General features: G+C 43.2%; 2 protein-coding genes across 11 annotated transcripts in view; one reads left to right on the top strand and one right to left on the bottom strand.

Annotated features, from left to right (window-relative positions):
* TMEM266 (transmembrane protein 266) overlaps nucleotides 1–26685 on the top strand; it is a 92439-nt gene that overhangs the window by 2960 nt on the left and 62794 nt on the right. For 4 of the 6 annotated variants that reach the window (XM_053402660.1, XM_053402657.1, XM_053402658.1 and 1 more), the window contains exon 2: nucleotides 24551–24751. In XM_053402660.1, coding sequence (XP_053258635.1) covers nucleotides 24717–24751 — 35 coding nt within the window. In that variant the 5' untranslated portion in view covers nucleotides 24551–24716. The remainder of the gene's footprint in view (nucleotides 1–24550; nucleotides 24752–26685) is intronic. The other 2 variants (XM_053402655.1, XM_053402659.1) reach the window with 1 other exon arrangement.
* The window catches only part of NRG4 (neuregulin 4), a 70926-nt gene that overhangs the window by 42282 nt on the left and 1959 nt on the right, over nucleotides 1–26685 (bottom strand). The gene's annotated exons all lie outside the window — the stretch shown is intronic.

The following is a 26685-nucleotide window of genomic DNA, read 5'->3' as shown; positions in this document are numbered from 1 at the left end:
ATTACATTAGTTAGCTGTTTACTGATAAAAGAGGTATTCCAATGTGACTTTACCCAAAGTCATACACCCCCCACAAAGCTCTATAACTGCCACCTTGGTAACAGCGTTATTTCATTTTTATCGGAGCAGCTGATGAAGGTAAATTCTTTGCCTCTGTTAATCACAGTAGCATAAGTATTATTTTAGTGATTAACCAAATCCTAAAAGGGATCCAAAGGAAGTGTGAAGTGTTTGTTGCTTTTATAACTGTGTGTGCGTGAACCTAAGAGCAGGAGACACCTGCATGCAGAAATGCACACGCCTCTCTCTCTCTCTCAGAGTTGTGTGTGGCATGAGCTGGAAAACCCTAGCAGGGAGCTTCCTTCTGCTCTCAAATCATAGAGGAGGTTCTGCAGTATCCAGTGGCTTAGCAGCTGCCCTCCCCAAGATCAAAATAAGTGATCACTTCACTCGGGTGGGGCTCACCACAGTGCCCCCCTGCTGCCCCATGCCTCTTAGCACTCCCCTAGGTAATCCCACAGCACCCTTTGGGAGCTAGGGCTATATACCTTAAATCATATGGTAGTCATATTCTAGAGGTGTAAGTTTAATTGTCTACTTTTCTAAATAACTGTCCAAAATCTGCAGTGGTTTTTTACCTAAATGCAAAGGTCTTATGTAAGGTAAATGATGGTGTTGGAGAATGCCTCTGACTTCTCTGCCCTTCTGTTCTATTCTATTGCTATGGCACCTTCCTATTGGCTGTCTCTTGTGGCTTCTGAAAAAGTTCCCCCCTCCATGTTAGTATAACAAAGGCTAATAGAGTTGCGCAAGTGTGATGTGAAATCTTTTCTGCCTTAAACATTATCAGAAATCAGTTGGCACTTCTGTTTCCAGAAAACGATTCTAGATTCAGGTAGGTAGTCGTGTGGGTCTGACGCAGTCAAAATAAATTTTAAAAACTGTCCAGTAGCACCTTAGAGACAAACTTAGTTGGTCTCTAAGGTGCTACTGGACAGGTTTTTGTTTTTTATTCATCCAGAAAATGATGTTGTTGAAAGTGATGTAATAGGAACTATCATTTTCTCTTCCCTTCTCTCTCTCCTTCCCTCCTCCAGCTGTCTTTTAAGTGTCTCTAGAGTGGGGAGGGGCTCCTTTGACCTGATACTAGTTGCTAGTGATACCTAGCAGTACTGTACACAGGAGTCTGAGTCTGCCCCTTTCAAAGATGGTGCCAGGCTATGTCTTGCGCTGGGACACAGAATGAGTGTTGCAGGCAGGAGGGGAGGGTTTGCGACAAGCAGACACCCTGGTTGTTTTTTAAATGGAGGAACAAAGTCAGTGATGAAACAGACCCTTGCCAGGCAGTGCATACGTTAGGGGGGGCCTGCTTTGTCTCTGGGGGGCAGGAAGTGAGAAATCCAAACCTCAGTGATACTAAAAGAGTCATTGACTGTGAAACTCAGTGAATAGTTGTTGAAATCTGTAAATGATTAATTTCCCCACAAACTAGTTTCAGCCATGGTTATTGGTGGTGTTAAGGTACTGCATAAGAGTGAAGGAGCCATAGTGCTTAGCAGGCACCTACATTTTAAAACTACAACAATAATGAAGGACAAAAAAGGCAGGTTCGTCTTTGTTAGGGGGAGCACTAGATGGCAAAACTAAATTGACAATTGGCCCCAAACTCAAAACAGTTAGATTTTTTCCAGAAAAGACTAAATAAACTCATCTCCTGCATCAGAGGGGAAACAATTCTAGGAGGTGACCTCAACCTAAAGACCAGAGATACCTCTCCAAGACATTCACCCCCAAATCCTCTGGACAACCTTCCTCTGAAGGAAGCCAAAAAAAGAGGCAGCAGAGACTCCTATAGACTACAGTGGTACCTTGGGTTACAGACGCTTCAGGTTACAGACTCCGCTAACCCAGAAATAGTACCTCGGGTTAAGAACTTTACTTCAGGATGAGAACAGAAATTGTGTGGCGGCGGCGGTGGAGCGGCAGGCCCCATTAGCTAAAGTGGTGCTTCAGGTTAAGAACCGTTTCAGGTTAAGAACAGACCTCTGGAACAATTTAAGTACGTAAGCAGAGATACCACTGTACTAAAAATGCTAAAAAACGAAGGCCTGTATGAAACATGGGGTGACAAAGACCCAGGCAACACCAATCTCACATTCCTGTCTGGATGCCATGGCACAAGGTCTAGGCAGGACTGACCATGCCAACCCTAACTGCAGAGGAACAAGAATTATGGACAGCTATTACCCCAGAGGAAAAAGAGACTGTCCTCAAAAATGTAGAACCACACAAAGCCCTGGGCCCAGATGGCTTTACAGCAGAATTCTGCAAGAAATTGAAAGACACCCTGATTCCCTTTATGACACGCCTGTTCAACGACCTCATAAAAGGACCCCCATGCCTCCTCCAAAATAAAGCTGAAATATATATTTCATATTCTTAAGTGGTGACACCTGAGACTTAAGCCACTAGGCACCTGGGTTTCCCCCTTCTGATTTGACCTTAGCCAGTTTAAGGTCCAGTGAATCCATTGCCATAATTCACAAACAGGCCTGTTAGTATTAAAGGCCAACTAAAGTCCCCGTAGCCATTTGTTGAAAAACCATGCCATCATTAATAATAATAATAATAATATTTATGTATACCCTGCCCTCCCCAGCCAAGGCCGGGCTCAGGGCGGCTAACAAGCAATAATAAAAATAAGTTGAATGATTACAACTTAAAAACAAAATTAAAATACAACATTAAAATATTGAAACATTAAAATAATAAAATGTAGCCTCATCGCAGGAGGAGAAAGGAAAAGAAAAAAGAAAAGGGAGGGAATCAAATTGGCTCCAAGCCAAAGGCCAGGCGGAACAACTCTGTCTTACAGGTCCTGCGGAAAGAAATCAGATCCTGCAGGGCCCTGGTCTCATGAGACAAAGCGTTCCACCAGGCCCTGGCTCTGGTTGAAGCCAATCTAACTTGAAAAGGCCCTGGCTCTGGTTGAAAAGGCCCTGGCTCTGGTTGAAGCCAATCTAACTTCCTTAGGGCCCGGGACCACTAGGGTGTTGCTATTTATGGACCTTGAGGCTCTCTGTGGGGCATACCGGGAGAGGTGGTCCTGTAGGTACGAGGGTCCTAGGCCGTGAAGGGCTTTAAAGGTCAAAAGCAGCACCTTAAATCTGACCCTGTACTCCACCGGGAGCCAGTGCAGCTTGAAAAGCACTGGGTGAATATGCTCCCATGGCAGAGACCCCGTGAGGAGCCTCACTGCAGCATTCTGCACCCGCTGGAGTTTCTGGGACAGCTTCAAGGGCAGCCCCGCGTAGAGCGAATTACAGTAGTCAAGCCTGGAGGTGACCGTCGCATGGATCACTGTGGCCAGGTCAGGGCGGGAAAGGTAAGGGACCAACTGCTTGATGCGGCGAAGGTGGAAAAATGTTGCCTTGGCTGTTGCTGTAACCTGCACCTCCATGGAAAGGGAGGCGTCAAGGATTACACCCAAATTCTTAACGGAAGGCAATGGCACTAATTGGGCCCCCGCAAGAGAAGGGAGTTGGTCCCTCATCCCCATGCCATCCCGACCCAGCCATAGGACCTCTGTCTTCGAAGGATTTATTTTCAATCGGCTCCCACGAAACCATCCAGCCACAGCTTCCAAGCATCTGGTCAGTGTGTTTGGGGCCGAGTCGGTGTGGCCATCAGCAGATAGAGCTGAGTGTCATCAGCATATTGCCCAAAGCTCCGGACAATCTGGGCAAGGGGACGCATAAAGATGTTAAAAAGCATCGGGGAGAGGATTGCGCCCTGCGGCACTCCACACACCAAGGGGTGGCGCAACGACATTTCCCTCCCTAGTGCCACCCTCTGTCCCCAACCAGAGATAAAAGAGCACAGCCATTTACGGGCTATGCCCTGTATCCCCACGTCTGCAAGGCGGTGGTCCAGAAGATCATGATCGACCATGTCAAAGGCTGTTGACAAATCTAAAAGGATCACCAGTCCTGACCCGCCTCGATCCAGCTGTCTACGAAGATCGTCTGTTAGAGCAACCAGAGCCGTCTCGGTCCCAAAACCAGGACAGAAACTGGACTGAAATGGATCTAAAGCCGATGTTTCCTCCAGAAACCTACCAAGCTGTTCAGCAACAGCTCTCTCAATTACCTTACCCAGATATGGAAGATTTGAAACTGGGCAGTAATTGGATAGGTCTAAAGGATCTAGTGAAGTTTTCTTTAAGAGCGGACACACCACTGCTTCCTTCAGTTCCCCTGGGAATGTCCCCGTGCCAAGGGACAAATTTATAATTTCAACCAGGGGGGTCTGTGTGACATCTGGACACAATTAATTAATTAAGCAATTAATGATGCTTGGGGAATGTACCAGAAATCCTGTATTGTAACTCATCTCCCATTAAATCTCTCATGACCAGTATGTGATACATAATGTATGTATTTCCAACCTGACTTTTTTTAAAAATGGAAATCTTCAAGGGGTTGTGCAGTTTCTGCTTAATATCTTACATGATCCTTAGCTGTTGTTGTCATGTGGGAAAACAAATTGAACCCTAGCTGATTTATTTTAATAAGATATTTTTAAATAGAAATCAGCAGCATTAAAGTTATGGTCTTAATTGTGATCCTCTTGTAAAATAGGGGGAAATGGTATCAAAGGGTCTTGGAGACAGTGCTGGTCACTCAGGAGCCTCTGAGCTGCTCCCTTGGGCAGAAGAAACGCTCCAGGTACACTGGAGGGCCGGGCTGAATTAGTGAGCGGCTCTAGACCCTGTTCTTCATGACAAAAAGCAGGAACTTTGAAGAGGAAAACTAATAAATGCCTCTGAGTACATGCAGAGTGCTTTTCCTTCTTCATTTAATAGCCAGAACATAGAGCTTCACTCCTGGGATGTGGGCGCAGGGGTTTCCTCTGGCTTCAGAAATTTTGCAGATAATGCGTTTTTATGATAGAGAGAGAGAGATTGACCTAGGATTGTCCTTGCTAGCTGTGGAAATGGCACTCAGGGGTAATGTTCTAAGGTACTGTGCGTTTAAGTGAAATCATGTATATCTGAAACACCATTGAAAAAGCCTGCAAACATAGCTTTAGTCACCTATCTAGACTTTCTTGTACTGTGTGTGCCCATTTTCAGACTTTTCTGCCAACTAGAAGTGTATTGGACTATATGTGCCCCAAACGTGAGCTTTCTACCTGCCAATCAGTTTCTTGGCCCAAGCCAAAGTGATGGTTTTGACACATAAAGCCTTAAACAGCTTAGGACTGCAATCAGTGCTTCTTTTCTGGGGGGACACAGTGTTACACATACCCCTAAACATTTTGTGAATCTTTGTACTTTTGTCCATTTACTGTATTTATTCCCCCCAATTTGAACTATAAAATGCTGGTTTTCTTGAGTCAAAATGAGAGTATCCCTAAACATTTTTTTAGAAAAAAAAGCACTGACTACAATATCTCAAAGACTGTCTCTCCCCGTGTGAACCAACTTGGACCCTGTGATAATCACCTGAGGCCTTTATTTGTGTGCCTCCTCCATGAGAACGGGCCTGTTTGTGGAATGCTCACCCCAGAGAGTCTTGCCTGGCGCCTTCATTATACATCTTTAGGCACCAGGTGAAAACATTTCTCTTCAACCAGGGCTTTGGCGGATTGACATTCTATGTCTTTTTAGATGTCTTTGTGGGGTATGGGTTTGTTTTGCTCTTGTTTTTATTTTGTAATTTTATGCTGTGGACCGTCTTGAGAACTTCGGATGAAGGGTGGTATACAAATTTAATAAATAATGAAAAACAATACCTAGTGTGTCAGCAATGTAGTCATTTTGATGTGCATTTCACGGGCTCATTATTATTATACATTTACGTATACCCCACCTTTTCCCTGATGGAACTCAAAACAGCTTTCAGATAAAAATAAGAATCATTTAAAACATTGAGAAAACAATTAAATAACAGTTAAACAATAGAATTAATAGAACTATATACACATGTAAAATAGGTTTAGAACGTAGAAATAATTACAGTAAAAACAGCATGGCACCAACCTTCCAGCAAGAATGAAACAATGTCTTCACCTGCTTGTGGAAGGAGAACAAGGAGGGAGCCAGTCTAACTGCTCTAGGGAGGTTGTTCCAGAGCCTGGGGGCAGCCACCAAGAAGGCCCTTTTCCACGTCCTCACCTAGCATGTCTGCGAGAGTGGTGGGACCAAGAGAAGGGCCTCCCCTAAAGATCTCAGAGCCTGGGAAGGTTTGTATGAGGGAATATGGCCTTTCAGGTAGCTTGGACCTAAGCCATGTAGGGCTTTATATGCCATAGCCAGCACTTAGAACCGGGCGATATTTCAGTTCATTGTCTGAAACTGGTATGAAGTTCAGATTGCAATACTGGCTTCAGACTTCTTGAGCTGGCAATACTTCACGGCTCCCTGGCTGCCGCCAGCAGGCTGCCTGTCTGCACTGTGCTGGTGGTAGGTGGGGAGCTGCGATGTCTTGCCCGCTCAGATTGCGTGCTCTGTGATTTACCTTCACCTGAGCAAGTGGGCTAGGCTGCCTCCTTCCTGCCGGTCGGTTGCAGGCAGAATGACCAACTGGGAGGGAAGAAGCAGCCTACCCTGCTTGCTCGGGCGGAGGCAGATGCGCAGGCCAGCAGGCACATGGAGCACTTTCTTAGGCTTTCTCTGCCAAGGCTGAGGCTCGACTGGGGAGGGAGTGGGCAGAAGCGCCTTTGCTTGAGCAAGCAAGCAGCCTCCTTCCCTTCCTCCTGGTCGCTCCTCCCTCCCTGCACACCCCAGCTCCTTTTTCAGCCCTTTTCAGTGTTATTTCAGACATCATAATATATCACTATATCACAATGATTATCACAATGACCAGTTAGTTGATATATCATGATGTTGAAAACCAGATATCGCCCAACTCTAACCAGCACTTTGAATTGTGTCCAGAAACAGACCAGTAGCCAATGGAGTTGTTATACTGAGTAAGTCATATGCTCCCTCTAACCAGCTGCGGTCAGCATTCTGGCTGCAGCAGCTCTTTGAGCCAGTTGAGGTTTCTGAGCACTTTTCAAAGGCAGCCCCATGTGGAGCACGTCACAGTAATCCAATGGGATGTAACTAAGGCATGTGTCACTGTGACCAAGTCAGACATCTCCACGAATGGGTGCAGCTGGTGCACAAGCTGTAACTGCACACTTGCACTCCTGGCCACTGCAGAAACCTGAGCATCCATGCTTAGGGACAAGTCTAGGAGCACGCTCAGTGGGCCTGTGTCTTCAGGGGGAGTGCTGCATTCTTCCTATTGAAGTTGCATACATATCCCATCCTAATCATTCAAGACAACTTGTCTATGCAGCAGATTTCAGCTTTGGAGTTGCTATGGAAATACCTTAAGTACTTGTTCATGTCTCTTCATGAAGTGTCCTGTTTCAGACTCTTGAAGTAATCAAGATGGTCTGCAAAAGCTTCCAAACTCTGTTTTCAACTAACCATGGTTAGTTGTGTTATGTATGATCTCAAGCAAATAATTGGTTTTGGGAGCAAGCAAACTTCATAAACTGATTTCTGATCCTAGTTTGTTTCTCTAAACCATAGGGAAACAAACTAGGATTATAGATAACTGTAATTGCAAGTTTGTTATAATGTGTTGTTATGAAGTTAGTAAACTGTATTGTTATGGCCGGATACCAAAGGAACTAAGCCTTCTCCCCGCTTCTTTAGCACACTGAAACAATCACACAAATTTAGGCTTCCCGAGTGCCTTTCAGTTCTAGGAGGAGAGGGACAACCTATGAAAAATAAGCAGTAATTTGTGATGAGTAAATGAGACTGACATGAAATGTGATGTGGACAAGTCCGGGCATGCCCTATGTCATGGGTAGGCAACTAAGGCCCGGGGGCCAAATCTGGCCCAATCGCCTTCTAAATTTGGACTGTGGATGGTCCAGGAATCAGCATGTTTTTACGTGAGTAGAATGTTTGCTTTTATTTAAAATGCATCTCTGGGTTATTTGTGGGACATCGGAATTTGTTCTCTTCCCCCTCCAAATATAGTCCAGCCCCCCACAAGGTCTGAGGGACAGTGGACTAAAAAGTTTGCTGACCCCTGCCCTGTGTGCTTCCCCTCCCTTCTTGCTCCTGCATATTCACATTGCCTCCCTTCCTTGTTTGATCAAGCCATAGTTTGCTCTTGCATCTGAACTGGGCAAAATGTGTAGCCATACTTTCCTTTCAAGCGAAGACCTGGAACAAGGGCTTGAAGTGGCTAGAGGAGTGGGAACATTTTGTTTGATCTCATCCGTCAGCGCAGCAGAACAAGCTGTCCTATGGCAAGAGAACCCTGTATCACACATGGGTCCCTAACAGGCACCTGCCCTTTCTTCATTTTGAAGGCCTGTGGGGAAAGAGTCGCCCACAAATAATCGTAGCATCTTCCTGCCCATGCAGATGAGGGGCATAAAAAATGAGGACCTATTCTTTCTTACCCAGTTTATAAAAACTTCCAGTTCACCTAGTCCTAGAGGCAATTCTTACCTTTCAATACAAATAAGCAAGTGACTTTTTATTTACAAGCCAGCTGTAGATAATTTCCTGTATTAATGAGCTCCCCTCAATAGAACAGCCTGTCTTAATGTTGTTTTAAATCTTCAACCAGATCAAACTGTTTCATGCCTATATCTTCAGTGGGCAGGAGAAACAAACTGTTCTGTACCTTATATATATATATAATACACACACACACACACACACACATATATATATATAATTTATAAAATGGAAGAAGTTTCAACCTACGGTAGCTTTGCATCGATAAAAGTCCTAAGCTCAGTTTCTGCACTTCCAGGTTGCAGCAGAATTAAGATAAACCTTCATCTGTGAGACCTTGGGGAGGAACTACATTTTATAGATGGTTCTGATCTAGATATGTTTGGTGTGTGGAAACTGCTGTGTACTTTCTTCTCATCTAAACCTATCCAGGCTCTTCTGGCTGGATCACAAGTGTCCCTAACAGGCGCCTGTCGTTATTCTTTGAGGTTTTCCATTAAAATGAACAGCTTGGGCTTGTATCATCTTCATAGGTTTCCACTGAATTCTTTCTGCATCTTACTTGACCAATTCTGAACACAGGACTCCGTATGAGATTTTACTAGCACTTTCCAGTTCTTCTTGATATAAATTTGTTCTGGAGGCCCCATAAAAGCTGTGGCCAGGTTGGGTTTAGGTTTGGCGCCACCTGGTGGTCAATAAGCAACATTGCAAGCTTGCAAAAATAAACAAACCAAACAGGATGCTGCTGTCTTGGCTCCTTCCTTCTTCAGTTTTTTATTTTGCCTTGCAGAAAGCAGTCATTTATTCCTGAGACTCCTGGTGTTCACCTTTTTTTCCAGGATGGTTAATTCCTTGTTCATTCTACCTCTCCTTGAATTTCTCTGTAGTTCTAGTTCCTTTACCTTCCGCATCACCACCTTCCACATTCCTTTATCATTTCCAGATGAACACTTTCGCCCTAGCTGAGAATTATTTTGGCAAGCTTGCAATGTTGCCTGTTGACCGCCAGGTGGCGCCAAACCTAAACCCAACTTGGCAGCTTTTTCGGGATCCAGAAATACCTTTCATTGTAAGTATAATGGCCTTTTTTGATTATTGCTCTGTTCACAGAAGCACCACCAGGTTTCTAAACCTTTTGGTGTGCGTTAAAAAAATAAACTTTATTATCAAATATGCAGAGTTTGTTTTGGAATATTCATTTTGTATGGCTTCTGTCTGTTGACCTTCAGTTCAACTTTCACTGTGGGTTTTACTGATGCCTATCCACTGGTGCTATATCCAGATGTTTAAATTAGCAGACAATCAATTCTGCAAGAAAGCATCACCTTTTGAAGTTCTCTCTTGACTGTGCAGCACAAATGGTAGCATTGCCTGCTTCATAAATACAAAAAAATGAATATTAGTTCTTTGTTTTCCACTTGTTAAGACTATTATTTGTATCTCCCTCATTCAATTTGACTGACCTAAAAAATCCCCAAAGCTCACCTCACATCCTTTTTCAAAGGCTGCATTTTCAAAATTGAGACAGTTTTGATAACTCATTTTGATATGGAACTCTAGTGCAGCCTGCTATCATTACTTCCTAAGCCCAATATTTTTTATTCTACTTCTGGGTATCCACAATTCTGAAATAATATAAAATAATTATGTTTATTAGGTGGGAACTAGTTTGAGTAGTACTTTTAACTAGGGTTACCCAGATGCAAAAAACCAAACCAAACCAGGGTTCTTGAGTGTGTGAGAGAGTAAATTTGGATAATGCTGAGAAGCTGTGCTGGCTGGCACGCTCTCTTCTCTACCACTATTAAAGCTGTAGCAGTTCTGTCTTGTTTTGCATGGGGTCACCCTAACTTTTAACAAAAATGCCAAAGAGCGTGTTGTAAATGAACGCTAGCTTCATTTTCAGAAGGACATCATAGGAGGTCCTTCTGTTTCAATGAGCAACTGGAAAGCATGCCTTCTGGGAAAGCTAAGAAATACAGTTTAATCTTCTTTATTCTTTGACAGGAAGAGGCGCTGTGTTTGTTGCAGTAAAGTGAATCATGATATTGACAAATTCCAAGCCTTCAGAGAGTCCTTCATGCGATGAGGAGTATTTTCGGTTTCTTTTTCTCCTAGGTGTTGGCAAAGGTGACAAGAAGTTTAACCCTGCTTCTTTCTGAGGACTCCAATAAAAGTTTTTAAAATTATATAGTGCCCTTGCAGGACACTCATTAAAGCAGGATGCACACCGCTTAGATGAAAGCAGATAAGTTGTATATAAATAGTTAGAAAATAAAAATGAAATGAAATTCAGTTAATATACGTTTTTTCAAACACTATATATTGAAGATTTTTGTTCTTTGCTGGCTACCCCTCTTTCTTGCCTTCTACTACTACTATATGGGCAGTCTTCAGAAGTACTGCAGATCAACAAACAGAACTTGGCTGTTGCATTTCAACAAATCTTTTGGAGAGACCTGAGCAGGCATCCTGGACTTCCTTTGAAGTTCTTGCTGTAGCCAAAACAAAACTGCTTAAGAGGCAGAGTGCTTCTCAAGTTAGATTTTTTCAAGGTAAACCAGAAGTGGGTTGCCTCCACAGAATGCTAGCATGCCCTCCTTAGCTGAGTGTTTCTTTTCTGAAATGAAAAAGCCTCACATACTTCAGCTTTTTCTCATGGACTCACACCTTGATCAGAAGGAGAGTGGCACAACCTGGGATCTTAACACTAGTTGCAAACTTCCTTACTTTGCCATCTTAGAACTTTAACATACTGTAGCTGGAGCTTCTCTTGTGCTCTTTGACAGCAACATCTATTTCTCCTAATAATAATAACAACAACAATAATAATAATAATTTTATTACTGATACCCTGCCGATCTGGCTGGGTTTCCCCATCCAAGGTATTCAAGGTATGTGAACTCACTGTTTTTGTGTTTTCTACTTGCTCTCTGAGCAAAGCAAGTGGCACTCAACTTTCTTGCTTTAAAACAGAGATTCTCTCTAACAGTAGCCAGATGCTGTTGGACAGATGTGTACGATCATATCCATTTAGAGTTCTACCTAGACCCCTGTGACAATGCCCATCTGTGCTGGCTTACTTAAGAGAGTTTAAGCATGTGATTCCCTGGCTGAAATATATCATTTGGCTATTAGCTTTTCTGGGTGTGTGGAGAGCATTTGTCAGGAGTAGACCGTGCCTCAAAAACCTTTAATTATACACCACAGCTTGTTCTTCTGGGGTCCAAAGACAACTCACTGTCAGCTGACATGTTGCAGGCATTCTGCTTATAACAGCTTGACTGTAGTTTGACTGATTGGTTTCTGTCAAGTAAACGGCAGCAGTGTTTTCATTAAAGGCTACGTCAAAATGTTTCCACACAGCATATTTGGATTTTAAAAGTCTTGTTCTATAAGTACTGTAAAAACTGGATGGATTGTGACATATTCAAGGAAATTGTTAACAGGCCTAGGATGTGCACCTCACATTCTTGTCTACTTTCATTGTACTAAATGTCTATTAGAAGAACTCTGCTAGTATTAATTTTGGGTTTTTATGTGTTTGGGGTTTTTAGGTATAAGTGTCTGTGGCGGTGGTGAGATGAGCTTAAAAGGCATTTATAGTTCCAATTTTCAGGTGGCTTCCTATGAACACTTGAAGTAATAAGGCCACTATGGGGTGGGTTGAATGATGGAGTGGGTAGGTACCCGTAATTGTTTGATGCATGAGACTTATGGGAAGACGGACCATAGCTTATCTCCTGATTCCATACAGATTTATAAGTTTCTCAAGATGTGTGTGTGAGGGGGGAGTGTGACATGCCTTAACTCGGGAAACTGTGGTTTGTTTAAAGCTTTAAGCAAACCCAAGTTATGGCAAGTAATGACATCTGTCTTGGTTTAAACTCTAGTGAGAACAAACCAGAATTTGAAACCATAGTTTGTTCCTGGTTTATTCTTAATAACTGGGTTTTAATTACAATCTGATAATGGTTCTGTGAGTTCAGGCAGCATGGGGATTTGAGTCCATTTGTTTAAAAGCTTCCATCGCCTCTTGGCTGCGGAAGGGAGAGGCATGAAGAACATGAGCCCAAGACTTGTGCAAGCCTGTTCACATTTTGTTTGAACTGTGCTTAAGAGTGTGCTGGCCCACTCCAGTCAGTCTTTGAATGCATTAATTACTGCATCTGTTCCTCTCAAAGACCACATAGCTTTCTTGTACAGCCTGCTAATGTCTTCCTTGCCCTCTGTAGTCAGACTTGGGAATCATCAGGGTTAGCCCCACACAGGGCACAGTCTGGGTCTGCTGCCTTCTTTGCTTGTGTGGTGGAAGCCTCTGCGCAGGCGTGCCTTGGGAATATTCTCTAGTACGGTCCCAGTTTTGTTAGCTTGTAGAAGCAAAACTCTGTGGCGTGTGGCTTGTTTATGCATTGATAGCCCCTTCCTCAAGCATCCTGCCTTCCTCTGGGATCATTCCCCAGTAACTGTGATCATGACTCCAATCTCCAAGGTAATGAGGCACGTAGAATATAACACTTTGGTACAGTTTCTTCAGATAGAAGATCAAAGCGTACTAATAATAGGCTAAAAATGGGAGCAGTTAATCAGATTATTGTGTAATTCAACTGAGAACTGAATGCAAATCATGCAGGCTCAGCTAGGCAATCTTGTGTTTGCAACGGGGAGAATTAAAGAATGGCAAAAACAAAACAAAAATTCTTGCTGGATCTGAGCAAGAGTCCATCTAGTTAGCATTCTGTTTCCAGAAGTGACCAGCAGTGTCTTTCTGGGAAACATGCAAGCAAAAGCATGATTGTGAGAGCTGTCTCCTGATGTTTATCCCCAAAATTAATTGCTGGAGGTGTACAGCCACTGAACGTGGAGATTCTGTTTTAGCTGTTATGGCTGGTTTCCATGGATGTGGCTATCCTCCACACATTCATCTAATTCTGTTTTTTAAAAAAATCTGTGCCAGTGGCTGGAAGATGAGTGGTATGCTTGAGATGGGCCCATGCTCCTCATGCACATTCTCGCCACGATCAAGAACTCACCTCCAGAACGGGATTACAATATTGGAGAAAATGCTTTCTGTTTGTCTCTCTGCTCTCCCCCCCCCCCACTCCAAATATTACCACATTGCTTTGGTTCTCTATTTTTGACTTGTAAGATTTTTAATGGAATTTGTGTTTGGTTCTTGTAAGCTATGCTAGCAACTCCAATCAAAAAGTGGGATACAAACCTAATAAATTGGAGTGCGGTTCAGTAATTTATTTATGTGTGGTAGCCTTTCAGGACTTTATGGAAACATCAGTTGGTCCCAGATGCTGTGGCCAGATTTTTGAGTAGCGCAGACAGTATGTACTATAGAATTGCCAGACTTATGAGATCTTCATTGGTTACCTGTTTGTTTCTGGGCCCCATTCAAAAGGATGCTTTTGATGTATTCCCCCACCCCTCAAGGCCCTAGAAAGATTAGGTCCCACTCCTGAAAAATGTGCCTTATGCCATATATTCATCTTTCTGTCCTGCACACCCTGAATGACCCAAGGAGGTTCTTATGCCCCTAATTTTGTGTGGCAGTTGGCTGTAAAATCAGGAGCCTTCTGGATAGGAGCATTCTGAGTTGCCCCAATCCTTGCCTTGTGGAGGTTGGTCGCTTCCTGTTACATTTTTGGTTTTTTTAGCTTGTTATTTCGGAAAGCTTTTAGCTAAGGGAATTTTATAGGTGAACTTCTCCCATAATGAGAGGGAGTTGTCAAGTTGGGCTTTCAGACCCACCAGCAGTGGAGAAAGGACAGGTGTCTTGCGAAGGTGGTAGAGCTCCCAGTAATAATAATAATAATTATACCCCGCCGACCTGGCTGGGCCTCCCCAGCCACTCTGAGCGGCTTCCAACAAAACACTAAAATACAGTAACCTATTAAACATTAAAAGCTTTCCTAAACAGGGCTGCCTTCAGATGTCTTCTAAAAGTCTGGTAGTTGTTGTTCTCTTTGACATCTGGTGGGAGGGCGTTCCACAGGGCGGGGGCCACTACCGAGAAGGCCCTCTGCCTGGTTCCCTGTAACTTGGCTTCTCGCAGCGAGGGAACCTCCAGAAGGCCCTCGGAGCTGGACCTCAATGTCCGGGCATCCCTCAGTACAATCACAAGAGTGAAAGATCTTCAGTTAAGTCTCCCTCCTTTTCCGGTGGGCTGAGCACAACATCCACTCCATCATGGTGGAGCACATCTTGATGGGGGGGGTGTGTTTTCCATAATTTTATGGCAGTTTCTCCAAGAGTTGCTGTTCACTGTGTATTTCCATAAAAACCACCCAAAATATATTTCAACCAGTTAGAAATTTTGCTTATCTCCTTTGCCCTTTTAGGAAAGAATTATTATATGCTATTTTTGTTGAAGAGTTGCTAGGTTTATTTTTCTATTATTGAGCCAAAAGTTTAACCCAGACATCCCCAACCTGTGGCCCTCCAGATGTTGTGGCCTACAACCCCCATGATCCCTAGCTAACAGGTCCAGTGGTCTGGGATGATGGGAGGGTGGGGGTTAGAGCTTTAAGAGGAATAAATTATTTCCCTATCTCAGTGTGTGAAGAAATTAGTTCATTTTCATGCACGGTACCAGTAAAAATGAAGCAGTGGCCACATTTTCTCTTGCCCCAGCATGCCACTTGCTTAAAAGAATTTCCCCAGGCTTCAGTCGACACACAACTACCACAACTGGCAAAGTGGACACATTGGGAGTTTTTAATTTAGAGAAGAATGAGGGAATGTGGCGACCAACCTGTCTGCCAATTGCTGCAGCTCAGTCATGAGTGAAGTGGGGGGGGGGGAATATGCTGCTGCCACTGCTTTTACTAATAAGCTCCCTGCCCCTGAAAACGTCATGACGTTCTCTGGCCCCCTGAGGAACTTGCCAACAATAATACCCTCTCAGGTTCTGCAGCAATTCTGGTGGGGGGTGATGGAGGATTAGGGTTGGGGGGCACCAGGTTGTGGGAGACTGGTCTAAACCATGGGTAGGCAACCTAAGGCCTGGGGGCCGGATCCGGCCCAATCACCTTCTCAATCCAGCCCTGAGCAGAATATGTCCTTTTATTTAAAATGCACCTCTGGCTTATTTGTGGGGCATAGGAATTCATTCATTTCCCCCCCAAAATATGGTCCAGCCCCCCACAAGGTCTGAGGGGCAGTGGACCCGCCCCCTGCTGAAAAAGTTTGCTGACCCCTGAAACAATCAGGAGGAGATTCTTAAAACGCTTCTGATATATTTTTACCTCTTGTGTGAGTAGTGACTCTGTCCTTGCTTCAGAATATTGATTTAGTTTGCACAGAGCCCTTTAATTTCTGTGCTTTCAAAAACTATTATTCCCTCTGGCTTCATTGCTTCTCTTCATACATTACCCAAATAACTAATGAGTCTATTAACTCCAGTTAGGCTTTGCTAATTGCAGCAAGATCAGGTTTTCACAACTTAAGTTGTGAAACTTCATCATGCCCCAATTATCAAAGCCTATTTATTCCATATGCTCAGGCATTGCTACAAATCAATTGTTCTCTCTTAATATTTAGTCCTGTACTGAAAAACAGTAAAGCACTGGACTTTCAAAACACAATTCAAGGAAATTTGGTAATGAAACTCTTTTTAGTAGAAGAGAACGTTTTAAATCTTAGATGTGTATTTTAGCTGTGAAAATACTCTTAATGAGTCTAGATCATTAGGTAGACAAAATTGTATTATTGTATATACATGCTAAGTTCCAGCATTCTAAAGGAAATTTCTCTTAATATATACATTTTGTTTTCAATTCTGCCTAGTACACATTTTTTGGGGAAAAACATTATTATTATTTATTAAATTCATGTACCTCCCTTAATCTAAAGATCATACCTCCCTTAATCTAAAGATCACAGGGCAGTTTACAAGATAAAAACACAAAATGAAAACACAAAATACATAACATAATAACAAAAAACCAATACATTTCCCCCCAAACACATTTAAAAGGCTATAGATTGTTTACTCAGTCAAAGGCTTGGTTGAAGAGGCACGTTTTCACCTGACACCTAAAGATACGCAGTGAAGGTTCCCGGCAAGCCTCCCTGGGGAGAGCATTCTACAAATGGGGAGCCACCACAGAAAAGGCTTGTTCTGTGTTGCCGCCCTCTGGACCTCTCATGGAGGAAGGCATTCGGAAGATAGAATCATAGAATCACAGAGTTGGAAGAGACCACAAGGGCCATCGAGTCCAACCCCCTGCCAAGCAGGAAACACCATCAGATGATTGCAGGGTCTGAGTCAGTTCATATGGGGAGAGGCAGTCCTTGAGGTATTTAAGGATTTATAGCTAAGCCAGCACTTTGAATTGGGCCCAGAAACTACTTGGCAGCAAGTGCAGTCGGGCCAGGATCAGTTCCCAATGCTGCACCAGCTGAAGTTTCCAAAGTAAGCCTCAAGTGACCATAGTGGATCCAGGAATACCTCCAGGCTATAGACATGCTCCTTCAGAGGGAGTGAAGCCCCAGTTCCCCCTCCTATAATGTGTTTTTGTATGTTGTTTCCACTATTGTATGCATTTATTTTAACATAGTACTGTATATGCATTTTTGTGCACACAACTTGGCTGGAAAATTGCATTGTAAAATTTGGAGGCGTGTGAATCTTGAAGGATGACTATTTCAGTTTGTGTACTGTTTCAAAATGAGTGAATTATGTATGTTTGCCTTTGAATGCAAACAGAATTGAATTTCTGCATCCTTAGACAATAGTAGGGACCTGGGTATCATTTGAGTATACTGTGACATGATTTCTGTCCAGCATTACTCCATCCCATTGCAACTGTGTACCTTGCCAATAATAATAATAATTTTATTATTTGTATTCCGCCCATCTGACTGGGTTGCCCCAGCCACTCTGGGCAGCTTTGAACCTTCTTGTTCTTTACTGCTTCAGAAGTGTTTCCTTCCCCTTCAGAGATAAGATTGCTGATATCTAGACAAAGGATCTTTTTGGTGGTGTTGCCCTAAGTCTGGAAAGCTGTCTCTGAACACAATTATGTCTGCTGGCATTTAGGACACATGTTAGGTAGCTTTGACTGCTGTTTTGTTGATTGATTTTTGATTTTCGTTTCTAACTGCTGTTGCTGCCTATGTCTAGTGGTATTAACTGTGTAACTTTTTATCTCAGGTTATGTTTTAGTAGTGCAGGAACGCATGCTCTGAAAAAGCGTATGTTCCAGTACACGTTAAAATTGCACATGTTGACTTTCCCTGGCGATGAGGAGGCAGGTGGAATTGGTCTCTCTGCATTTGATAATGTTAAAGTAAAAAAAGATTTTGAAAGATGGGGAAGAATGAAACTCTCACTGCTAGGAAGAATCTCTGCAATTAATATCTGAAGAAGTGTGCATGCACACGAAAGCTTATACCCTGAACAAACTTAGTTGGTCTCTAAGGTGCTACCGGACAATTTTTTTTAAAAAAAAATTATATTTCAATTACGTCAGACCAACACGGCTACCTACCTGAATCTGCAATTGATATGAAAGTTTTGCCTAAAATGTTGTTTCTGTTTCAGACAATTCCGATAATAAGCAATACAGGATGCTTCAAACAATGGCAAAAGTATCTCTCAAGGTTTATCTGGCAAGGGAAGAAGCCCAGAATTAAGTATAAAATATTAGCAGATATTAAAGAAAGACTGCCAGATTCACACTTCCAGATTTAAGACTATATTTCTGGAGCATCCTTTGTGTTGATTAAAAGAATGGAATTCACATATGCTAGACTATTTGATCTGGAAGGATAAAGGATATGGCAGAAGATTTGGATGTCTCGCATATTTATAGTATGATAAAACAAAAGTCCACAAATGGTTTCTGAATCATGTTGTAAGGAAAGGTTTGTATGGTGTATAGATGAGATATAAGAATTTGCTTGAAAGAACACCTTTGTGGTTATGCCCTACTGAAGCAAGTTCACAAATGAAAAGTAATATGGAAATGAAATGGGAAACCTATAGAGTTGTATTATGTGAATTCCTCTTTGAAGCTTTAAAAGTTAGAGGATGTTAAGGACTGGATACAAAATTGGCTTCAATATTACCAGGTTAATGAACTATTTAAGAAACTATTTAACACCAAATAAGCTAGCCAAAATGTATAAAACTAAGTCAGGTATGTGTTGGAACAGCAAAATGACAGAAGGAACATTTTTTCATATGTGGTGGACTTGCAAAAAAGCTAAGGACTATTGAGAAATGATATATAATGGGATTAGAACTATGTTTAAATTGATGATTCCCAAGAAACCCAAAGCGTTTATTTTAGACATTATAGATAATGATGTACCAAAAGAGTTGGTTAACTCATTTATGTATCTAACGACAGCAGTTATGAGTACTGTATGCCCATAGATTGAAAGAAGGAGACGTTCCAACAAAGGAAGAATGGCTTTTGAAAATGATGATGCGGAACTGGCAAGATCAACAGCAAAGATTAGAGATCAAAATGATGAAAAATTCATTGAGGACTGGAAACGTTTATTGATTATTACAAAAACTACTATAGTGAGATGAAAATTCAAGCATTTGAATGAAATATGAGCAACTGCGTGAATTAAGATAAATAGGTTAAATTGAATGTACTGAATAGTATAGGCGGAATATGCAGCATTTAAGGGTAAATATGGAAACAATGGAAGGGGAGGACGGGAAGTCAATTGATAAAGTAATTTATGGTTTATGTTAGGTTTTTTTCTTTGTGAAAAATTAATAAATTCGATTTTAAAAAGAGGAATTGCTGATGGAGGGCCTGGGAGGGAAGGAGCCTGTGTGGTCTGGGTTTCTACTGGAAACCTGCTGGGAGCTAGTGATGGCTATCCCACAGATCAGACGGAGAAGCAGGAGGAGCTAGGCTTTAGCATTCCATCCTGTCCAGTTGCCACGCTGAAAGCAAACTGTGGTGGAATCTACACACCCATAAAAAAACACTGTGAAAATGCTTTTTTTAAAAAATGTTTTGAAAAACATATTGAATTTGCCATAGTTCACCATTGCCATCTAGTGTCACGTTTGTATATTACACTTTACAGCACACTTAAAACGTTTTATTTGCAGCTGTATAGCTGAGTCCTGTGTCTCTGTTTTGTCATCTCTCTCCCTCTCCCCTTTCTGAGTGAAAGCCATTAGCACTGATGCAGGCATGTAATGTGCCAGTCCACCCTCGCTATACTGCATGACAAGGGCAGCAAGACCTCCTTTTTCAGGGCGTAAGCTAAACCCTAAGGCCAGCAGAGGAGGGGTGCATCTCCAGTTTAAGCAACTAAGATGGTCCAAAGCACAAGGCAAAAGATAAATACCACATTTGATTGATTACTTGGTCCAGGCTAGCAAATGCTGTACCATATGGGACTCCAGGATGAAGTAGCTGTAGCTTTTTGGAAATGCACAGTCTTAAAACATCAGGAATATTTGTCATCAGGAACTAAACGGCAGAGCACTTTGCATCTGGGAGAAGATTGCTGTACTTCATATTAATAGGGTGACCTTGTGTTATTATGCAGGTGGTATTTAAAATACCGTATTTTTCGGCCCATAGGACGCTCCGTCCCATAGGACGCACCTAGTTTTTTGGGGGGGAAATAAAGGAAAAATTTTTTTCCTTTATTCCCCCCCCCCCAAAAGCAGGTCGGGGAAACCTAACCAGGTCGAGGAACAGCGGGATGGCGGCGCTGCGCCTCCCTGCTGTCCCCCGAGCTTGTGGGGCTGGCCGATATCTGCCTGGCGCAAGGGGCGCTCTGCTTCAGGGCGCCCCGCCCGCCGGGCGGCAGGCTGCTATCCGCAGCGTGGGGAGCCCTGCGGGGAACTCCTGCAGGGCTCCCCACGCTGCGGATGTCTGCCCGGTGCGAGGGGCGCTCTGCTTCAGGGTGCCCCTCGCGCCGGGCGGCAGGCTGCTATCCGCAGCGTGGGGAGCCCTGCGGATGTGTTCCCGAAGCGCCGGGCGCTCTGCTTTCATGGCGCCTGACGCTTCGGGAAGCAGGCTGCTATCCGCAGCCTAGACATCCCTGCGGGACCTTCCGCAGGGCTGCCTAGGTTGCGGATGTCTTCCTGAAGCCTGGAGAGCGAGAGGGGTCAGTGGGCACCGACCCCTCTCGCTCTCCACGCTTCAGCGAAAGCCTGCATTCGCCCCATAGGACACACCCAGATTTCCCCTTCATTTTTGGAGGGGGAAAAGTGCGTCCTTTAGGGTGAAAAATACGGTATACATTTCGAGCTACAAATTCATACAGATTAAATGCATCCTTTCTGGAAGTATGCCCATAGTATTAATGGCAGATGCTATCTCTAGGTTCCATCAAATTTTATTTTGAGGAGAGTGGTTTTTAATGCAAAGCTTTTGCTTCCTATTATTGGATTTGACGTCCCGGTTGTGCCAGTGGGGAGAATGCTTAAGCCTGGCCTGGTCATAACTCAAAAATTACACTGTATACAGCTTTGGAATTTTTTCCAGAGTAGCATCATGTCACTGGTCTTTAAAAGGAGTTTATATGTGTGTGACTCTGTGAAGGCAAACATGGGTAATTTCTAGGCTGTGTGTGACTTGAATCCTGTAGTGCTTTTGTATGCCAGGCAGTCTTTTGGTAGAGTATACCAGCTTACAGTTCCAAGTTGCACATGAGGAACTTCAAATGTCACAGTAAGAATGCTTTCATTTTTCACATGTGTGTGCTTTTAACACCTTTTGTCTGCTTGTAATATAGAAGAGCAAGTTGGGATCTAACTGCAGATCTCTGGGTGACTTGCCACATATTGGTAAAGTTTTCTTGCCTCCAATAGTCAACAGGTTTGAGTGAAAAAAGGATGTTATCTGCCCTGGGCTGGTGTTGTGATAATCATTTATCTTTCAGCTTCAGTCTTCCAGGCCTATAAAAAAGGAGTATTCATTATTGCCTTTGGACAGGCCTTTGTGCAGTTTTCAAATTTTGTGTTCAGATCCCCTATCTGTAGTAATTCAGATCTAGATTTGTACTCCTGTGTACAGGTTATCCTTTTCTTTCTAGGAAAAGCAGCTTGCATTCAAAGTGCTGAAGGAAGTGCTTTGACTACAAACTGCTTGATTGAAAAATGAAACTTTTTTTTCCTTTCAAGGGGAAGCAGTTTATGTCCAAAGTGCTGGAGGAAGCAGCACTCAGAGGCCATCGCTTTGTCCAGCCCCCTGGCTCCACTGGGAACATTCTAGTGCAGCCAATTCCAGCTGATTGCCAGACTGTGCAGGGCTTATACTCAACCAGTTTATTGACAATTCAGATCTCTCTGCAAGGCACAATCCCTGTGTCATCTGAACCCTGGGAACAATGGGTGGTGAGAGAACATGCCAGCATCAAACTATAGGTTCAGCACCTGTCTTATTCTCATTTACCATTTAGAGAAACCATAGTTCCCTGAATTTGATTGTCAGAGAACAGTGGCCTGTTTAAAAATGGAAACAAATGCTGTTAAGATAGAAACAGAAAACCTCAAAGTTTGTTTTAGGTCATTGATATACTGTGTTGGAAAACTGATGCTTGCTGTCTGAAATGAGCCAAAGTAAATTCAGTTAGTGGACATTCAATGACAGTTGTCCTCAAATTTATAAATACAGGCAATCCTTGTTTTGCCCAGGAGTTCTGCTTCAGATCCCTGTATGCATCGGCGGAGCATGCCTAACACTGTTAGAAAGTCATATATAGAGCACACCTTAAACGAGTCTTGCAGTCACCAAAACAGAAGGTCTAGTTGCCATTTTTGTAGCTCTAAAGTCTTATTTTTCAAATGATGGGCTGTTTGTGATTGATTATCAGTTAAACATCTGGCTAGTTCAGATGACAACTTTGAGCTAGGTTAAGAACCTTGAGAACTTATAGATAGATAGATAGATAGATAGATAGACAGACAGACAGACAGACAGACAGACAGACAGACAGACAGACAGATAGATATAGATAGATAGGCCTATTCCTACAGGATGTGGTATTGGTATGTGAAAACATTCAAGATCCAGTGATCCGCAGGCATGCAGCTCCAGATGGCAGAGATGTCAGGCGTCATCCTAGCGCCCAGACATCTTCACTTGCTTGCAGGTGGCCGATAGCCAGGTACAAAATATGCCTGTTTGATTTCAAACACTGCTTGCCATGTAGAAATTGCTATGTATAAATTCTCAGTCAAAGATTTTCTAGCTCAGACATGTGGCAGAACAACTAATAAACAAATATGGAAGACTGTAGATGAGCAGCATTTGAAACTGACTGAAAACAAACCCAACAAAATTAATAACTAATGTTTACACAATTCTTTCTGAAGTTAAATTGACTTATACACAGCCCACATATAAGACGAAATGGGAGACAGACTTGATAAAACAAAGTTCTAATATCCAGCAAGGGGAATGAGCTTGGATGTCTAATAACATTCCTAGATCTTTGATGAGTCTGAAAACATATTTCTTCCAAGACAATCTGTCAGTGGTACAGGGGCACCATCTCCTTGGGGTTGAGCCCTTTTGGGGCCCCCAGTATTTTTGGGGGAGTCCAAAGAGCTCCCGAGGAGGCCAAGCCCAGAGCCGAGCGTGACGCAGTGGAGGTGGCAGGAGCAGGAGAAGTCAAGGCCATTGAAGCTGTGCTGCTGCTGCTGCTGCTGCGCCTAGAAGCAATTGCAGCTCTTCTCGTGACAGCCAGAATTTACATTGCTCAAGACGGAAAGACTGAGGCGATTCCCACCCCCCACCCCATTTGAAAAACTGGCTAGATAAAATATGGCCAGTGCATTAAAACGACACAGAAGAAGTCAAACCAGCAAGAGAGCATGTTCTCAGAATGAGTCCTTTTCATCTGTTGTTGGAATGTAAAGGTTGGAGATAACAGCCACCCTTACAACTCATGTTCAACTGTTTTGGGTTATCACTGTTCCTTTGGGTTTGGTTCCAAGGCACCTCTCTTTACCGGTTTCCCAGCTCCCCCCCCCCCCCCCCGTGTGTGTGTTGTGTCTAATTATCCTAGTGTAGTTTCTGATGGATGGCATCAGGTGGTTGAGTGTGTGGTCACATGTGATGAAATTTGTTGGTTTTCTTCCCATTTGCTTTCAACCTTTTATTGTTTAGATAACCCCTCCCCACCTAAATTGAAATGCTATGATAAGACAGCGCCAAAATGTCTGAACTATATGACAACGCAAGCTTTAATCTGAGCTTTTTATTTTATTTTTAAAAAATGGTTTTCCAGCTCTATTTCCTCCTATACCTTCTAGATTAATCCTGGGATGTATTTTTCCTAGTTCTGTTCGGATATGAATGGTATCTATAACATGGGCTCTGTAATGGAAGACATCTAAGCACCCTTTTGCCACTTCAGGGGTATCACTGTGAAATGCTTTTCTCCCTTCTGGCAAGAAATGTCTCTCACTGACAGCTGCCTAGTAGTGGGTCTGTGCCTGAAGGTGGCTGTTGAAGGGTTTGGAGGCTGCTGGATTTGGATGCTCTGCTCTCCAACACCTTATCCAGGAGCAGAGAACTTAAGAGCTGGGGAGCAATGCTTGAAGAGATGTTAGGGTTGGTTGGGATGTGAGGGTTAGGTCTCTGTGGACAGCATGGAGAGGGCACTTTCTTGCGGAGGAGGCAAGGCTTCTGGAATGGATGAGAACAGTTACTATACTGGCTCATACTTTCCCACTTTTAAAACCTACCCCTCCCTTCTCTCTTAGTCTAAATCTTCCAACTGTGAGAGCTTTATCTGGAAATTCTTTTAAAATTAAATATTGAAATACCAGTATTTGGGGACAGAATTGGTCAAGAACCTCTGTAAAACATTATTTTCTCCAGGGTGAAAAGTACACGTGGCTGTGCTGGAACTTGACTTCAAGTTTTCTATCCAGGTTTTAGGGAGACTAAATAAGACTGAAATACTTGCTGTACTCCCCTAACTTCCAGGGGCACTTTTCATTGAAAAGATGCACAATGTCTGCTTTCCTAATGACATTTTCTGCTGTGCTTCCAGATGTGAATGGAGCTTTGTTTATCTCTGGAAATCTACTCATCTATTAAATGAAAAGGGCAGCACAACTTCGCAGCGGCACAATGGGCTTCAAAAGTGTTCCACTTTAGTTCAATAGATGGTGGATGTATCCTATGACTAATGGAATCTTTCTGCAGCATTAGGTGAGATGCCTGAAGCCAAGGTCACCACTATGGTGCAAAGGTATGGTAATCTATGCGTCTTAATGGAGTTGGGTCTACTGGGGCCAGTAATAGTGGGCTTCATTTAAAATAATAACAATCTTGGGTCATTTCCTGGAATTCTGGTTCACTCTTCTGGTATCTGAAGCACCCTTTGGACTGCGCTAGCCAAGTTTGCAAATCACACTAAATCATTGTTAATTGCTTAAAGCAGGGGTGTCCAACTTCCCAGAGACTGTGATCTACTCCCACTATAAAAACACTGGCAGTGATCTACCCATTGGATAGACCAAAGTTGTTGAGCTTTTCTGGGGGAGGAAGATCAAAAGTTGTTGCTCTACTTTGAGGGAGGCTTCAGCAAAGTTGTTGAGCCCCCGCTCCCCAGTATGCGGGGGGAAGCAAACTACAGTCTCTGGCATTGTGTTGTATCTGAACCCAGGGACATGGTTTGTTTGTTTCTTCTTCGGTTACAGACTGCAGCTTCTTGGGGGGGGGGCTTTGGCTACCAATCTTGGTTTGTTGGGCATGAAACCCCGGGTTTGGATGTGCTGTAATGCTAAGCCTAGGAATCATTGTTTGTTTCCTCCCAGTGTGAGCCAGCAGGAGCAAAGCAGTGTTCTGCCATGTGACCTCCAGATGCATGCCTTGTGACTTTTGTGGCAGAGTCATGGAAAAGAGATAAAAGGAATGGAGTTTCCACTTCTTTGGCACTCTCAGAATGGTGTGAATTTGCTATCCTAACTGCAAATTTCAGATCTGAATCTGAACGGGTCTTGATGTGTCATGCTTGGCAAAGTTCATCCTCTTAAGGATCAATCTTGGATGCCTTGAAAGGTCTTAAGACTGTCATTGTCTCCAAGTGGGGGTGTGTGTGTTTATATTTAAAAATCAGGAACTTACACACATTCCCTCCCAATATTTATCCCAGGATGGTTTGTCAAGCAGGGATTGTAGCTCAGTGGTGCATCATGTGCTTTGCACACAATTCTAGGTTCGATCCCTGTATCTCCCAGTTTCAAAAGGACCAGGTAGTTGATGATGGGGCAGATTTTTGTCCAGCTCTGCAAAGAGCTACTGCTAGTCAGAGAAGACAATAATAGTGTAGTCTGACCTGATGGAAGAGAGCTTCCAGGGTCCCTTGGGATTTCATTTTGTATCTTCCTTGACAAGTGTGAGCTGGAAATCTCAAAGCAGTGATGTGACTGTGGTTGTTCTTCCTGCCCAATATGACCAAGCACTGCAGGACTGGGAGGGAACGACTCTATGGAGCCTGAGCGCCATGGAAAGTGGTCTTATCTAAAGCCACTTCATATGCTGCAGCACACCAAGTCCTTCTGTCTTCACTGCATATCAACTGCATCTCTTGTGTGACGATAGAAGGAATTTGGGGTGGCTGAAAATGCAGCTTAAAATTTTCTCCCTGAAGCGAGTTGCAGGCCCAGATGTCTTGTTAGCCAGATTGTCACCTCCCCGCTTCCCCAAACACAGGTGCCTTTCCACCAACACATGGTGGAAACACAAGGATCCATCCTTGCTTTAATGTTTACTTAGCCCTTAGTCATAGAATCATGGAATCGTAGAGTTGGAAGGGACCCCCAAGGCTCATCTAGTCCAACCTCCTGCAATGCAGGAATCTCAGCTAAAGCACCCAGGACAGGTGGCCACCCAACCTCTGCTTAAAAACCTCCAAGGAAGGAAAGTCCACCACCTCCTGAGGTCTGTATACTGCATTTCCAGAAGGAAGCTAAGTCTGTAAAACAATTAATCAGGAGCTACAATTTGACATTTCATCAATTTTGTGTGTGGAAAAGGTAGAGACCACATTTGAGAGGGTATTTCTTTCTCTTTTGAAATGGCTCGCATTTCAAAATGATTTTCCTTTGTCTTGTCACATGAAATTTTATACACACTTTCCAGGAGTATAAATAAAGGAGTTTTAATAAATATCTGCTGGAT

The sequence above is a fragment of the Podarcis raffonei genome, chromosome 9, assembly GCF_027172205.1.
Source record: "Podarcis raffonei isolate rPodRaf1 chromosome 9, rPodRaf1.pri, whole genome shotgun sequence".
In the NCBI taxonomy this organism is placed as follows: domain Eukaryota; kingdom Metazoa; phylum Chordata; class Lepidosauria; order Squamata; family Lacertidae; genus Podarcis; species Podarcis raffonei.
The sequence above is the reverse complement of the archived record's forward strand: the minus strand, read 5'-3'. Positions and strand labels throughout refer to the sequence as shown.